Source organism: Schistocerca nitens, chromosome 6 (assembly GCF_023898315.1).
Source record: "Schistocerca nitens isolate TAMUIC-IGC-003100 chromosome 6, iqSchNite1.1, whole genome shotgun sequence".
Taxonomy (NCBI): Eukaryota; Metazoa; Arthropoda; class Insecta; order Orthoptera; family Acrididae; genus Schistocerca; species Schistocerca nitens.
Window position 1 is genome coordinate 576655425 of NC_064619.1, and position 18107 is coordinate 576673531.

At 45.5% G+C, this 18107-nt stretch overlaps 1 protein-coding gene across 1 annotated transcript in view; it reads left to right on the forward strand.

Moving 5' to 3' along the window:
• LOC126263483 (SET domain-containing protein SmydA-8-like) overlaps positions 1 to 18107 on the forward strand; it is an 86104-nt gene that overhangs the window by 4326 nt on the left and 63671 nt on the right. Inside the window, exon 2 of the mRNA XM_049960575.1 lies at positions 10693 to 10822. Coding sequence (XP_049816532.1) covers positions 10693 to 10822 — 130 coding nt within the window. The remainder of the gene's footprint in view (positions 1 to 10692; positions 10823 to 18107) is intronic.

Consider the following 18107-nt stretch of genomic DNA (forward strand, 5'->3'; position numbering starts at 1 on the left):
CTGTTATTCAGCTACTGAACGGCATAAACGCGAGCTTCTTTGTGTCCCCCTCAGGGACCTTTTGCTTACGTTACTTCGGGAAGACAGCTTTCTAAATTTGGCCGTCGTTGCAGCCATTTTCCTTGAATAGCTTTCGTAAGTGCCTCAGTTCCTTCGAGCCGGCCGGAGTGGCCGAGCGGTTAAAGGCGCTACAGTCTGGAACCGCACGACCACTACGGTCGCAGGTTCGAATCCTGCCTCGGGCATGGATGTGTGTGATGTCCTTAGGTTAGTTAGGTTTAAGTAGTTCTAAGTTCTAGGGGACTTATGACCACAGCAGTTGAGTCCCATAGTGCTCAGAGCCATTTGAACCATTTTGAAGTTCCTTCGAAAGGTTTTTAGCGTCTGAAACGGCCCCCTCTCGACGCACCAAGGTCCTGTGAACAGAACTTTCCTGCGATGGTTGGTGATACCTGGTCGCATGCAGACATCGGTTCGTGTTGATAGATTTCCGGAAACATTGTGACTATGGACGAGGATGTGAAGAACAGGCAAAGCACCATCTGTCTCAACCTCTACCGTGACCATGATGTTATCATGGATGCTGTTGATGTGGTCCAAGAATTCTGCGTGCTTTTCACGTCCATAGCCAACGGCCTTACCGCAGTGGTAACACCGGTTCCCGTCAGATCACCGAAGTTAAGCGCTGTCGCGCTGGGCTAGCGCTTGGATGGCTGACCATCCAGTCTGCCGAGAGCTGTTCAAAATGGTTCAAATGGCTCTGAGCACTATGGGACTTAACATCTATGGTTATCAGTCCCCTAGAACTTAGAACTACTTAAACCTAACTAACCTAAGGACAGTACATAACACCCAGTCATAACGAGGCAGAGAAAATCCCTGACCCCACCGGGAATCGAACCCGGGAACACGGTCGCGGGAAGCGAGAACGCTACCGCACGACCACGAGCTGCGGACCCGAGAGCTGTGGGCAAGCGGTGTGCACTCAGCCCTTGTGAGGAAATCTGAGGAGCTACCTGATTGAGAAGGAGCGGCTCCGGTCTCGTAAACTGACGTACGGCCGTGAGAGCGGTGTGCTGACCACATGCCCTCCATATCCGCATCTAGTGATGCCTGTGGGCTGAGGATGACACGGCGGCCGGTCGGTACCGTTGGGGCTTCATGCCCTGTTTGGGCGGAATTTAGTTTTTCACGTCCATGAAACCAGGCAACGAAGGTGCCGTTGACGTAACGAAAAATGACTCGGTTCTCCAGGAGCCGCGTCCAGGGCGATGTCCTTGAAGTACTCGTAAACATGTTGGCTACAAAGCCGTCCTTTTCGTTAAAATGTTCTCCATCACACAAAAGATACTATGACGTCAGAGTGTGCTTAAACGAATCCACAACAGTGTCGTCAAATAACTTGCAGAGCAGATCTACAGAATCTGTGACGAGAATGCGCGTGAATAATGACTCCACATCAAAACTGACCATCATTTCTCCTTCTCCAAGCCGCAAGAATTTAAGTCGTTCGTATTCTTGATGTGGTGCACACAGTGACCAATCTGCGGAGTAAGGAGAGTGGCCAGATTTTTGCGAGCCTGTAAGTTGGTGATCGCCGGCCGGTGTGGCCGAGCGGTTCTAGGCGCGTCAGTCTGGAACCGCGCGACCCCTACGGTCGCAGGTTCGAATCCTGCCTCGGGCATGGATGTGTGTGATGTACTTAGGTTAGTTAGGTTTAAGTAGTTCTAAGATCTAGGGGACTGATGACCTCAGATGTTAAGTCCCATAGTGCTCAGAGATATTTTTTTAAGTCGGTGATTCAATGATGGTCACGATGGGACGTAGGATTATGCTTTTATTATGAACATTTGGAAGGCCATAATGTAAGTAGTCGAGGTGCCTGAGGGAGCAGGTTTTTAATGACATTTTCTTCCAATGAAGACCGCTCAAGAAGCTCCGGCGTTTTTCCCGTTATTCTACATGTTGGATCAAAAAAATGGTTCAAATGGCTCTGAGCACTATGGGACTTAACATCTATGGTCATCAGTCCCCTAGAACTTAGAACTACTTAAACCTAACTAACCTAAGGACAGCACACAACACCCAGTCATCAAGGGGCAGAGATGATGTTGGATCCATTGACTGTTCTTGATATGTCTCCTACTCCAGCATCAGCCAGATGTTCGAGCCATAGTCAGCTCTTACCATAAAGGCGACTTCATTTCCCTTCTTTGCTGACAGACATTTCAATAAACAAGGCAGTCTGCACATAAGCACAGCTTGAAACCCGGCCATCGGAATGTTGAAGCGGGAGCGATCGCCAGTGACGTCATTGAAAGCAGCGCGAGTATATAAGGACGCCAGCAGCAATCATTCAACAGTCACCACTTGAAAATGGCCGAGAAGCACTAGTCGGAAAGCTCCTGGTTTTCAAACGACTTGACGCCACTGGAAGTCCGAAAGAATTTTGTCAGTATATATCGTCGTGGAACTATGCATTCATACAGGACAGTGCTCGCTCTATGTCTATGCAGTGCCTGCGTTACGTTGAAGTGCTCCGTGGCCATCAATACACATAGACGTGTCAGCGGTTGAACGTATGTGGAACCAGCTCCGACTGAACGCCGTTCCAGTGCCAGTATCCTGGATATCACGGACCACTTACTACTATTGTGGGCCAGCTTGCATCAGAACAGGATGTTGTTGTTGTTGTGGTCTTCAGTCCTGAGACTGGTTTGATGCAGCTCTCCATGCTACTCTATCCTGTGCAAGCTTCTTCATCTCCCAGTACCTACTGCTACCTACATCCTTCTGAATCTGTTTAGTGTATTCATCTCTTGGTCGCCCTCTACGATTTTTACCCTCCACGCTGCCCTCCATTACTAAATTTGTGATCCCTTGATGCCTCAGAACATGTCCTACCAACCGGTCCCTTCTTCTTGTCAAGTTGTGCCACAAGCTCCTCTTCTCCCCAATCCTATTCCATACCTCCTCATTAGTTATGTGATCTACCCATCTAATCTTCAGCATTCTTCTGTAGCAACACATTTCGAAAGCTTCTATTCTCTTCTTTTCCAAACTATTTATCGTCCATGTTTCATTTCCATACATGGCTACACTCCATACAAATACTTTCAGAAACGACTTCCTGACACTTAAATCTATACTCGATGTTAACAAATTTCTCTTCTTCAGAAACACTTTCCTTGCCATTGCCAGTCTACATTTTATATCCTCTCTACTTCGACAATCATCAGTTATTTTGCTCCCCAAATAGCAATACTCCTCTACTACTTTAAATCTCTCATTTCCTAATCTAATTCCCTCAGCATCACCCGACTTAATTTGACCACATTCCATTATCCTCGTTTTGCTTTTGTTGATGTTCATCTTATATCCTCCTTTCAAGACACTGTCAATTCCGTTCAACTGCTCTTCCAAGTCCTTTGCTGTCTCTGACAGAATTACAATGTCATCGGCGAACCTCAAAGGTTTTATTTCTTCTCCATGGATTTTAATACCTACTCCGAATTTTTCTTTTGTTTCCTTTACTGCTTGCTCAATACACAGATTGAATAACATCAGGGACAGGCTACAGCCCTGTCTCACTCCCTTCCCAACCACTGCTTCCCCTTCGTGCCCCTCGACTCTTATAACTGCCATCTGGCTTCTGTACAAATTGTAAATAGCCTTTCGCTCCCTGTATTTTACCCCTGCCACCTTCAGAATTTGAAAGAGAGTATTCCAGTCAACATTGTCAAAAGCTTTCTCTAAGTCTACAAATGCTAGAAACGTAGGTCTGCCTTTCCTTAATCTATTTTCTAAGATAAGTCGTAGGGTCAGTATTGCCTCATGTGTTCCAACATTTCTACGGAATCCAAACTAATCTTCCCCGACGTCGGCTTCTACCAGTTTTTCCATTCGTCTGTAAAGAATTCGCGTTAGTATTTTGCAGCTGTGACTTATTAAACAGATAGTTTGGTAATTTTCACATCTGTCAACACCTGCTTGTTTGGGATTGGAATTATTATATTCTTCTTGAAGTCTGATAGTATTTCACCTGTCTCATACATGTTGCTCACCAGATGATGGAGTTTTGTCAGGACTGGCTCTCCCAAGGCTGTCAGTAGTTCCAATGGAATGTTGTCTACTCCCGGGCCTTGTTTCGACTCGGTGTTTCAGTGCTCAGAACAGGATACAACGGGTTAAGACACCACTCCCAACCGAATGAGTGCAGGCATGCAGGTTATACCGGGTGCAATGTCATATTGATAAGAGGGCCCACACTGCCAAATGCCTTGTGAGTCTGACTGAGTTTTGTAATCAGTGAAATAACATCTCATGGCCTCTCAGCCCATGAAATCTCTTTCGTTTCCTCCTCTTCTTCTGCGTACTTCATTTTTTTTATCAGTCAGTGTGTTTTCGCATTCGGAGGAGAATGGTGGTGATTGTAATTTCGTGGAAAGATGGCTCAAATGGCTCTGAGCACTATGGGACTCAACTGCTGAGGTCATTAGTCCCCTAGAACTTAGAACTAGATAAACCTAACTAACCTAAGGACATCACAAACATCCATGCCCGAGGCAGGATTCGAACCTGCGACCGTAGCGGTCTTGCGGTTCCAGACTGCAGCGCCTTTAACCGCACGGCCACTTCGGCCGGCGACTCGTGGAAAGATCCTGAGACAACTAAACACACCTTTGTTTTAATGATTGACATCTCAACTCGCGTTTCAGATCTATTACACCCTCTCGCCTGTTCCGCGATAATCGAAACGAGCTGCCCTTCTTTGTACGTTTTTTATGTCTTTCGTCAATGCTACCTTTCGAGAAACCCGTACCGCGCGGGAGTACTCCATAAGAGGACAGACAAGCCTATTGTTGGCAGTCACTTTAGTAGGTTTGCTGTATCCGATAAGCGTATTGTAAATAAAACCCAGTGTCGATTCGTCTTTCCCACAATATTTTCTGTGTGTTGTGCCAAATAAGCTGTTGCTAATTGTAATCGTTAGGTTAGCTGAATCAACAACCTATAAATTTATGTGATTTGCCGTGTAACCGAAATTTAACGGATTCATTTCAGTTGTCACGTGGAGGAGCTCGCATTTTTATTGTTTACAGTCAACTGCCATTTTTCGCACCGTACATATATCTTCTCTCCATCATTTTGGAATTGGTTTTGATCTGTTGACTTTTCTTGAGCATCGTATGCAAACAATCTAAGAAGGCTGATCAAATTGACTTCTAAATCGTTTATAGAAATTAGGAACAGCAGAGGGCCTGTAATATTTCTTTGCTGAACGCTAGATATTACTTTTGTTTCACTCGATGACTTTCCTTCAGTTACTACGACCTGTGATCGTTCGCACAGGAAATTACGAATCTAGTCGCACATTAGAAGGTGCTTGTGAGGAACGGTGTCAAAATATGGAAATCTAGAAACACGGGATCAATTTGACGTGCCATGTTGTTAGCACTCATTTCATCGTCTGAACACAGACCTGATGTGTTTCACCAGAGAGATAGTTTTTAAATGCGTGTTGGCTGTGTGATAGTAGATCGATTTGTTAAAGGTATTTCATAACTCTCGATCACAATATAAGTTCTAAAATAGTGCCGCAAATGGATATCAGTGATACGGGTCTTTAATGAGGGTGTTACTTCTATTCTCTTTCGTACGTATTGATGTAACCTGGGCACCTTTGCAGTCTTAAGGCACGGATCTTCTGTTAGCGAGTGGTTGCGTATGATTACTAAAAGTGGAGCTATTTCGTCAGCATAGTTTGAAAGCAACGTAACTGGTATACAATCTGACTTCAGTATCAACTTCTAAGTTGCTCATGTTACCAGCTGTTCTATATTCGACCGTGAACAGGCGGTATTTAGGCCATCAATAGAATGACGGTGTGTGACACCGATGCTAAGCTTTCTCGGAAAGAAATTTTTGATTTAGACGTTGCTGGGGGAATGGTGGCCTCGTTTGACAACATCTGAAGCGAACGTATCATGGCTTTGCTCACTCGTGTTATAGTAGTGGGCTATATGCTTTTCTGTCTTCTTAATCTTAATTTGAGGACAAAATTTCTAAGATTGTACGTTTGGAGGACAGCATTCTATGACAGCAAACGTAAAAGTAATGTCATAGGCCTCTGCTATTGTTGGCTGGGAGTACCCGAAGGGCAGGTTTAGCTGCTTAAATGGAAAGGTTTTTCTGTTCAACACGCACAATGGCATCTTTCCTTTGCGAACAGTGAGAGTTGTTTGTTTAAATGTGATAGGTGTAGTTGATTGTAATGGGTGTACGTAGTGTAGTCGTTCCTGTTGTATGATAATGAGAGAAGGGAAAGGGTGAAAACGGCGCCGGCACATAGTTTACACCACTCGAAGAGAACCAACAGGGCCGCCGAGCTCAACGTTCATGTGAAACTACGGGGTGGGGGGGTTTGAAATTTAACACAGGACGTTTGCGCAAAGTTTGGTTCAAAAATGGCTCTGAGCACTATGGGACTTAACATCTGTGGTCATCAGTCCCCTAGAACTTAGAACTACTTAAACCTAACTAACCTAAGGACATCACACACATCCATGCCCGAGGCAGGATTCGAACCTGCGACCGTATCAGTCCCGCGGTTCCGAACTGCAGCGCTAGAACCGCACGACCACCGCGGCCGGCACAAAGTTTGGTGATCAGGAATTTACGCCGCCACCCCTCGTCCCCTTTGCTGTAAATGCAAAGGGAATGTAGTCAAAAGCACGTGGCCTACCCAGGCGGTTAGCCATTCATGAACTGGGCCACACCGAACGTTGCTTAACTTCCGTGATCTGAGGAGAAACGGTGTGTTCCACGAGGCAAGGCCGCTGGCGTTCGTGTGCTAGTGAATCACCGATTGTGGGAAAACAGGAAAAGAAGAGACTCGAAGCGTTTGAGATGTGGTGCTTGTAACGTCCCACCGGCTAGTGAGTAGTTAAAAAATGGTTTAAATACCGGAGAATATCTTGCCTTCGGTGTCCCTCGACGACTGCATACACGAGCTAAAATTCGCTTGTTCAATAAATACAGGATACCACATTGGAGTTCACTACATTGATGTAGGCCAAAAATGAAGTAAAGTAAGTACGTAGACTTATTCACTTCAAAACCTATATCTTATGAGCTCATTATCAATTTCGGTGAAATAAGCCTCGTTGTTACTACTACAGCTAACCGATGGTAGCACATACTACACTGGCGATATTAAATAGTCCAGATGCAGTAATGTGGTAGAGATGCGTGTGTGAGGTCCACTGCATTGTTCAACACTAATACTCAACAAAGTACGACTATAAAGCCACATATCATTCTTTTTTTGCGATATTAAATCAAACTGTTTAACACTCCGAAATAATCCGTCACTGCACTGTTCTAATATGCTGTTTTAGAAGACAATGTCCAACAGAAGAGTTGCTCTATTGTAAATCCAAACCTGAATTATGCACCAGGAACTTATCAACACAGATCTGTCCTCTAGTGGGCCCAACACTCATTTGCCATAATAGCCGGTACCTACTTTATAAAAAAGGGCTCTGAGCACTATGCGACTTAACTACTGAGGTCATCAGTCGCATAGAACTTAGAACTAATTAAACCTAACTAACCTAAAGACATCACACACATCCATGCCCGAGGCAGGATTCGAACCTGCGACCGTAGCGGTCACGCGGTTCCAGACTGAAGCGCCTTTAACCGCACGGCCACACCGGCCGGCAGCTACTTTATACCAGATAGTTTCTGATGTCTGCAGTGACACAGGTGAAGCACGTGACGATTTTGTTAAAGTACGCGTGAGAAAGATAATGTCATTAAAATAGAACTAAGAAATGTGAAATATACGTACAACCTTTCACATTCGCTACTTGATAAAATGTGCTATATGGTCTGTTATAGGGCAGATAGCACGATCCGGGATAAACTATTAAGGATCTCTGAAACAGCAGCTATACATCAGGCATGTAGTTACAGATACCATGAACGTAACCAGCGAAAATGATCAGGTGTTTCGTATATTTCCAATTTTCATCAGTGCAATAGCTACATACTCGGACTTGTTTACTGTCAAGGAATTTTATTGTACTTTTCCTTTTTAATAGAAAGAGTTACAAAGCTTGTGCTTATTCGCTCCGTTCGCACCTGATTCGGGAACCTAGTGAATTTAATGTCTTTCTCACGTCCCCGGTAAAAGCTTCGAGTGCTTCAGCAATTTTCCATCAATCATACTGATTTTTCTTCGGCATTTGTGCTGTGGATCTCTTGGATCCCAGAAGCTCGTATGATACTTAGGGACTCATTATCGAAGGTGAAAAACTCTATTTTCCCAAGATTTAGATGTTAATTGATTTCAGTAGCACTTTTGAAGTCGAATATATTTATAATCTCCTGAATTTTCAAAAGCGAACTGTAACATGATTAAAATGAATGTGACTCGTGATCTGCTCTGTAAACTTTGGACAATTCCATTACATCTCAACTTCATATTCGGCCATCTCCAGCAGCAGCCAATAAGATGACTGGAATGCGTCTCTGACGTTCCCATACTGCAATGTATACACTGTATTGCAAACCTCTTCTGTTGTAAGACATTGTATTTTCAGTCATATCTTACGTTATTAATTAATCACAAAAAGTGCAATCACTGAAGAGGAAGTGTAAGAAGATCATTCTAAACGAGCAAGAGAAGCTGACAGATAAAAGCAACCGGAAGGTAACCGAAAAATTCTCACGTTTTCAACAGAACCGGGCAACTCCTAAATTTATTCACAAATTTTTCGACACCGTTCCTCACAAACGTTTTCTAACCAAACTGCGTGCCTACGGAGTATCGCCTCAGTTGTGCGACCGGATTCGCGATTTCCTGTCAGAAAGGGCACAGTTCGTAGAAATAAACGGATAGTCATCGAGTAAAACAGAAGTAATGTCCAGCGTTCCCCAAGGAAGTGTTATAGGCCCCCTATTGTTCGTGATATATATTAACGACATAGGAGACAATCTGAGTAGCCGTCTTAGATTGTTTGCAGATGATGCTGTCATTTAACATCTTGTAAAGTCATCAGATAATCAAAACGACTTGCAAAATGATTTAGATAAGATATCTGTATGGTGCGAAAAGTGGCAATTGACTCTGAGTAAGGAAGATGGTTCAAATGGCTCTGAGCACTATGGGACTCAACTGCTGTGGTCATAAGTCCCCTAGAACTTAGGAACTACTTAAACCTAACTAACCTAAGGACAGCACACAACACCCAGCCATCACGAGGCAGAGAAAATCCCTGACCCCGCCGGGAATCGAACCCGGGAACCCGGGAGTAAGGAAGAGTGTGAAGTTATTCACACGAGTACTAAAAGAAATCAGCTAAATTTCGATTACGCGATAAGTCACACATATCTGAAGGCTGTAAATACAACTAAATACTCAGGGATTACAATTACAAATAACCTAAATTGGAATGATCACATAGATAATATTGTGGGTAGAGCAAACCAAAGAGTGCCATTCATTGGCAGAACACTTAGAAGGTGCAACAGGTCTAGTAAAGAGACTGCTTACACTACGCTTGTCAGCCCTATTCTGGAGTACTGCTGTGTGGTGTGGGATCCGCATCAGGTGGGACTGGCGGATGACATCGAAAAAGTACAAAGAAGGGCAGCTCGTTTTGTATTATCGCGAAATAGGGGAGATGGTGTCACAGACATGATACGTGAATTGGAGTGGCAATCATAATAACAAAGGCGTTTTTCGTTGCGACGGGATCTTCTCATGAAATATCAATCACCAGTTTTCTCCTCCGATTGCGAAAACATTCTGTTGGTACCCACCTACATGGGGGAGAAATGATCGTCACGATAAAATAAGAGAAATCAGGGCTCGCACAGAAAAATTTAAGTGCCTGTTTTTCCCGCGTGCCTTTAGAGAGTGGAACGGTAGAGATACAGCTTGAAGGTGGTTCATTGAACCTTTTGCCAGGCACTTTATCGTGAATAGCAGAATAATCACATAGATATAGACGTAGAAATTTACTTCTATGGCATGATACGACCGCGGGACCGCTACGGTCGCAGGTTCGAATCCTGCCTCGGGCATGGGTGTGTGTGATGTCCTTAGATTAGTTAGGTTTAAGTAGTTCTAAGTTCTAGGGGACTTATGACCTAAGATGTTGAGTCCCATAGTGCTCAGAGCCATTTGAGCATGATAAGAATCACCTGAAAAGTATTCTGTACTCTACACCATACAGATCTCTGAAAAAAAAATTTGAAGTGGAGTTGTCCATCTTCGATCATGAGCTGCTCATCTATATTCTATCAGCCACAATACATTCACTTTGGACCACTCGATCGCTCACGTAACTCGTGTCAGCAACAACAAAAGTGGACAAGACAGCAGACAAAAGTTTCTGTACTGCTATCGCCCAACGGAGAGGATTGAACGTCCCTTGATGGTTCGCTGAGAACCAGAAGTGAGCGGAACACGAGCGAACGACTGCGATTGCAACCGCGCTTGATGGCATGCCATTAGCACACGCGTGCCTAGCGTTTACACCAGGCAGATTTCCCGATCGCTGCTTCCGGCTGCTACTCCGTTGCCTGGCCTGTTGCAGACTGCGCGCCGGACGGGCACCGTGGGGAGTGCCGACTGCTGCGGGGGTGGGGCGTGCGCGACTGCGGCGGAGCGGGAGCGTGTACGCGTGCGCAGCAGCAAGCCGTGCTGGCGCGCGCATCAGCCGCCCTGCGCTGCCTCGCCCTGCCGGAAGAGGCGCGCCGGCTGGTGGCTCGCCTCTACGCACACACGCACCCGCGGCACGGCTGGGAGGTACGACCGCAGAGCTACTTGCAGATATTTGCACTTCACCGTTTCAGGGGATCAACTGGTCTACAGCAGTGGTTCCCGATCTTTTTTTGACCAGGGACCACAAGGTTCAAGAAAAATAAATTATATCTATCTAAAAAAAACTTTAATCAAAACTTTTTACATGTGCGTTAAAGTCAAATTTAAATGCATTAACAGCGCTATTATACGCTCCTGGCCATTAAAATTGCTACACCACGAAGATGACGCGCTACAGACGCGAAATTTTACCGACAGGAAGAAGATGCTGTGATGTGCATGATTATCTTTTCAGAGCATTCACACAAGGTTGGCGCCAGTGACGACACCTACAACGTGCTGACATGAGGAAAGTTTCCAACCGATTTCTGATACACAAACAGCAGTTGACCGGCGTTGCCTGGTGAAACGTTGTTGTGATGCCTCGTGTAAGGAGGAGAAATGCGTACCATGACGTTTCCAATTTTGATAACGGTCGGATTGTAGCCTATCGCGATTGCGGTTTATCGTACCGCGACATTGCTGCTCGCGTCGCTCGACATCCAATGACTGTTAGCAGAATATGGAATCGGTGGGTTCAGGAGGGTAATGCGGGACGCCGTGCTGGATCCCAACGGCCTAGTATCGCTAGCAATCGAGATGACAGGCATCTTATCCGCATGGCTGTAACTGATCGTGCAGCCACGTCTCGATCCCTGAGTCTACAGATGGGGACGTTTGCAAGCCAACAACCATGTGCACGAACAGTTCGACGACGTTTGCAGCAGCATGGACTATCAGCTCGGAGACCATGGCTGCGGCTACCCTTGACGCTGCATCACAGACAGGAACGCCTACGATGGTGCACTCAACGACAAACCTGGGTGCACGAATGGCAAAACGTCATTTTCTCGGATGAATCCAGGTTCTGTTTACAGCATCGCGATGGTCGCATCCGTGTTTGGCGACATCGCGGTGAACGCACATTGGAAACGTGTATTTGGTATCGCTATACTGGCGTATAACCCGGCGTGATGGTATGGGGTGCCATTGGTTACACGTCTCGGTCACCTCTTGTTCGCATTGACGGCACTTTGAACAGTGGACGTTACATTTCAGATGTGTTACAAAAATGGCTCTGAGCACTATGGGACTTAACATCTATGGTCATCAGTCCCCTAGAACTTAGAACTACTTAAACCTAACTAACCTAAGGACATCACACAACACCCAGCCATCACGAGGCAGAGGAAATCCCTGACCCCGCCGGGAATCGAAGATGTGTTACAACCCGTGGCTCTACCCTTAATTGGATTCCTGCGAAACCCTACATTTCAGCAGGATAATGCACGACCGCATGTTGCAGGTCCTGTACGGGCCTTTCTGGATACAGAAAATGTACGACTGCTGCCCTGGCCAGCACATTCTCCAGATCTCTCACCAATTGAAAACGTCTGGTCAATGGTGGCCGAGCAAGTGGCTCGTCACAATACGCCAGGCACTACTCTTGATGAACTGTGGTATCGTGTTGAAGCTGCATGGGCAGCTGTACTTGTACACGCCATCCAAGCTCTGTTTGACTCAATGCCCAGGCGTATCAAGGCCGTTATTACGGCCAGAGTTGGTTGTTCTGGGTACTGATTTGTCAGGATCTAGGCACCGAAATTGCGTGAAAATGTAATCACATGTCAGCTCTAGTATAATATATTTGTCCAATGAATACCCGTTTATCATCTGCATTTCTTCTTGGTGTAGCAATTTTAATGGCCAGTAGTGTGATTTAAAACGCAACGTTATTGGTGGAAAATTAAATAAGGTTTTCTTCAGTGTGCTATTAGCTTGCATCTTCCGTAAAATTTCGGCAATCCTGGGGCTAATAATAGTGCTCAGAGCTACCCGCATATTATCACTTACTTTCAGTCGATCACTGGAGCTGTTTTTAACTACCAGCATATCAGAAAAGCATTGTTCGTATAAATAAGTTGTGGAGAAAAGCATAAGATAGCGCAAGGCGATTTCTCGAATTTTAGTGTCCGAAACTTCTCTATTGCACCAAAATTGTTGAAGACAATCAGATTCAAATACGCCCTTACAATTTCTGTCTTTCTGGAATTTCTCCTGTAACTTCTCCAACATTAGAGCTGAAAGGGTTGTGAGTCAGTTTTGGGTCAACTTTAGATTCCATTTTCTTGTATTGTGGGTAGTAACGAATGAATTCATCAGCCAGCATTTGCAGATAACTCTTAATGTTTCTTTTTTGTTTGCCCTAATCATGTCATCAAAGAGTGCTTTTAATGTCGGGAATGCAGAATAATAGTTTTCACCACTTTTACCTATCCGTAATTAAAGTTTGGAAATAAAGGCACGAAGTTTCTCTTCAAAGGTAAACATATTTGTAACGCCATAACGGTTCGTCAAAGACATCCTGCGTCGTCATGCGTTACTTCTCATATGACAGTGATGTGGTGTCATTCTTCAACAGCACAATGCTCGTTCACACATGAGACGTGTCCCTTAGGAAGTGTCTGCCTGATGCTAAGATACTCCCTTGCGCAGGTCTGTCCTCGATAGAACATGGTTGGCACAATCTCGGACGTCATCTCCGGCGCAGTGCCAGCCAGTATCAAGGATTAGTTACATCTGTGTGCCAGTTAGCCTCAGGAGAAGATAGGACTGCTTTCTGATACCCTTCCCAGTCGAATCAATGCATGCATCCAGGCCATGCTGCCTACTTCTTTTTAAATCTGACTGGAAATTGTAACTACTCAAATAACATCATATACCCTCTCAAGATGCGAAAGGTTTCATTTCGCTTTCTCCTCCTCTTCCGGGTGCTTCCGTTTTTTTAGTTTTGTTTCTTTTTTTTTGCCAGGCAGTGTATTAAGGCTTCATCATCATCATAAACATCGTGATCAGTACTTGTCGCGCCTCGCGGCATGTCCAGCCATGGTAACTAGCCAATTCTCTCTGTCTTTTGGTTTCCTTCATAGTCACGCGTAGTCATCGTCTTCCTCCTTGACACTGTCTTTTAGTTGGTATATTTTTCTTCTTCTTCTTCTCGATCTCTTTCGCCTTACCATCCCTTGAATTCTTTGCTGGTGCAAGGACTGTCATTTCAGCGTGTTTCTTAGCCAACTTCTCTTCATTTTGCTTATGACGTCTGAGTGGTTTCTGTTGTCCCCAAGGTTATGTCTTCCCCTGACATCCCAATTCATGCCTTCTAGTTTCCTCTACATCTACGTCTTTTAGTTGCTTTCCTCGTGTTTTCATAATTTCCAAGCTCATTCATGAAACTGTGCTACATATTTTGCCAATATCTTTCTCAGATTTTTATCCAGTGGCCCACATACCAATTTCCTGTTTTTGTTGAACGGTTCCTTGGCTGTCGGTATTCTGAGTCTTATGTCTGTGCCACAAGATGTTTTAGGCATCAAGGAGTAGTTAGGTTGGTAATGGAGGGAAATGTAAGTGATAAGGCTTCTAGAGGAAAACCAAGGCTTTACAGTAAGCAAATTCAAACAGATGTTGGGTGTGACTGTTTTCAGAGGTGTCGATACTTGCACATGTTACACTGGGTGGAAAGTTACATCAAACCAGTCTTCGCACTGAATACCACAGACTTTTTCCATCTTCATTGATCACCAGTCTCCACTATCAGCTCAATCTCACATTCGGTGAGTCTGTCCTGCACTACACGTCAAACAACAGGTACGCCAGTCTGGCGGTCTCGTAACCTGGGCAAATCGCGGAGGTTGATATGAGTCCGGGCTGTTCGACGTTCGCTACCATCTGACAAGTGACCTGTCCATAGTAGAGAAAATCCAGATATTATTCAACTTCCTAGGGAGAGGTTTTATACGTGTGCCTGACATGAACGAGTTACTGGTTGATACACGTTCTCCAGAGCGGAAGAATTGGCATGACTAAGTCAGCCCACTCCATTCAGAAACCGACTGTGAACTAAGAGGAATCGCGTATTATTTCTAGCATTGATATGAGCTCTCAGGTGCTGTGCCATCCTGTTCTTACTCCCGTTTACATTCCTACAACATACCTAAACATTTTAAATAAAAGACTTTGAAGATACTTTCTTTCCTTCGGAGAACAGGTAAGAACTAGATAGGTCTCGTGAACCAGGCTTAACGATTTGGCGGAGTAGTATCCGTGGGTACAGATTTTTCTACTCGCCTCTACACGGAGCAAGGTTATCTGCCTGTGTCACTCCGGAGTGTCTGTTTCAGAGGCTTCTGTTTCCCCCCATGTGGCGAAACAAAGCGCTTCTCAGGTTTCTGCAGCTCGCTGGTTCTCTCGAGGTGCGACGCGACCCTGGCGTACGCCACGGCGCTAACAGGAAGCTACTAGATACCCGGCTAGTTTAACGCACGAATTCTTACAACGGAAATCCTGTAGATAAATAACAAATAATGCATGGTGGGCATACACATCGAGGACTTACCTCTCCTTCACTATAAATCGCGGTAAAAAAGCGCCCAACTGATAAAGCCATTTCCCAGCTTGGAATTTATTCTTACCATCTTGTCTGTCTGCTAACTGAAGAGTGAACAAGGCAAGTCCACTCTCTCTAGTTACCGGTAAATTCTAGGTAGATCAGAATTCACTCTGCACTCCTGACACAAGTATTGTTAATTCTGCGCAACCGAACGTTATTACTACACCTCAGCACTCCGTCGTCAGACCACAAGTGGCCTATCGGGACCATCCGACCGCCGTGTCATCCTCAAGTGAGGATGCGGATAGGAGGGGCGTGTGGTCAGCACACCGCTCTCCCGGTCGTTATGATGGTTTTCTGTGACCGGACCCGCTACTATTCGGTCGAGTAGCTCCTCAATTGGCATCAAGAGGCTGAGTGCACCACGAAAAATGGCAACAGCTCATGGTTGCCCGGATGGTCACCCATCCAAGTCCCGGGCACGCCGACAGCGTTTAACTTCGGTGATCTGAGGGGAACCGCTGTATCCACTGCGGCAGGGCAGTTGCCACTACACCTTAACAATACTGAAATTCTGTGGTTTGATTGTATGCTAACCGTTAAGGGGAGGGACTAGCATCGGATAGTGAGTGCACACTTATGTAATCAGACAGCACGTAGTGATACAATCATGAGAAAAGTTTGCTCTCATAAAATGGTTGTTTCCGGCCATTCTGCTATGTTTCCAGTTCGTAGTTGTGGTGTCACAGCCAGACACCACACTCGCTAGGTGGTAGCTTTAAATCGGCCGCGGTCCATTAGTACATGTCGGACCCGCGTGTCGCCACTGTCAGTGATCGCAGACCGAGCGCCACCACACGGCAGGTCTAGAGCGACTGACTAGCACTCGCCCCAGTTGTACAGCCGACGTTGCTAGGAAAGGTTCACTGAGAATTACGCTCTCATTAGCCGAGACGATAGTTAGCATAGCCTTCAGCTTAGTCAATTGCTACGACCTAGCAAGGCGCCATTTATCCTTTGCTATGTATCTAATGAAGCATGTACAGTAACAAGACCAATGTTCACCAATTGTGGATTAAAGTTAAGTATTCCAGCAGCTACGTACTTTTCTTTATAGCATTCATTAAGTTTCCTGTTTCAGACCTCACGCCATCCTGCGTGAGCTTATAGCGTGCATTTCGGCTTCCTCAAACAACACGGTGTTGGCACTTCTGCCGACACATCAGTAGTAACTCCGTTATGAGACGCGATGCTTTGTAGTTGTGTAAAAGAGTTGAGTTGGCTTACAAACCGTATGATTCGATTGCTGCTTCAACAGAGAAAAATACAACTGGCCAGATGCGACTAGGTCTCGCGCACTGAGGGTTCTGTGGAAACTATTGCTCTCTGTATACATAAATGATTTGGCGGACAGGGTGGGCAGCAGTCTGTGGTTGTTTGCTGATGATGCCACAGTGTACGGTAAGGTGTCGAAGTTGAGTGACTGTGCGAAGATACAAGACGACTTAGACAAAATTTCCAGTTGGTGTGATGAATAGCTGCTAGCCCTAAATGTGGAAAAATGTAAGTTAATGCGGACGAGTTGGAAGAATAACTCTGTAATGTTCGGGTACAGTATTGCTAGTGTCCAGCTTGAAACAATCAAGTCGTTTAAATATTTGGGCGTAACGTTGCAAAGCGATATGAGGTGGAACAAGCATGTGGGAACTGTGGTAGGCAAGGCGAATGGTCGACTTCTGTTTACCGAGAGAATTTTGGGAAAAAGTTGTCGACTTGTAAAGGAGACCGCATGTAGGACGCTGGTACGACCTATTCTTGAGTGCTGCTCGAGTGTTTGGCATGCGTACCAGGTCGGAGTGAAGGAAGGCATCGAAGCAATTCAGAGGCGCGTTGCTAGATTTGGTACCTGTAGGTTTGAACAACATGTGTGATGGAGATGTTTCGGAAACTCAAATGGGAATCCCTGGAGGGAAGCTGACGTCCTTTTCGAGAAACAATGTCGAGAAAATTTAGAGATCGGGCACTTGAAGCTGATTGCCGAACGATTCTACTGTCGCCAGGACCACGAAGATAAGATACGAAACATTAGGGCTCATACGCAGGCATACACATAGTCAGTTTTCCCTCGCTCTATTTGCGTGTGGAACAGGAAAGGAAGTGACTAATATATGAAGATAGTAACAGTTCTCGAAAGAACAGATAGCTTTGGTCACCATGCAGCTTCTCTAGTTAAATGATAATTAATTGAATTGGGGACAGCTGAAAATGTGTGCCCCGACCGGGACTCGAACCCGGGATCTCCTGCTTACATGGCAGACGCTCTATCCATCTAAGCCACCGAGGACACAGATGAATAGCGCGACTGCAGGGACTTAAACCTTGCACGCTTCCCGTGAGATCCACATTCTCAACTGTCCACAATCTACATACATAATGTTCCTAATAGTTATTTGCGTATTTAGATTGTGGACAGTTGGGAATCTGGGTCTCACGGGAAGCGTGCCTGCAGTTGCGCTATTCATTTGTGTTAAAATGGTTAAATGGCTCTGAGCACTATGGGACTGAACATCTATGGTCATCAGTCCCCTAGAACTTAGAACTACTTAAACCTAACTAACCTAAGGACATAACATAACACCCAGTCATCACGAGGCAGAGAAAATCCCTGACCCGCCGGGAATCGAACCCGGGAACCTGGGCGCGGGAATTCATTTGTGTCCTCGTGGCTCAGATGGGTATAGCGTCTGCCATGTAAGCAGGAGATCCCAGGTTCGAGTCCCGGTCGGGGCACACATTTTCAGCTGTCCCCATCGAGGTATATCAACAAGACCTGTCGGCAGC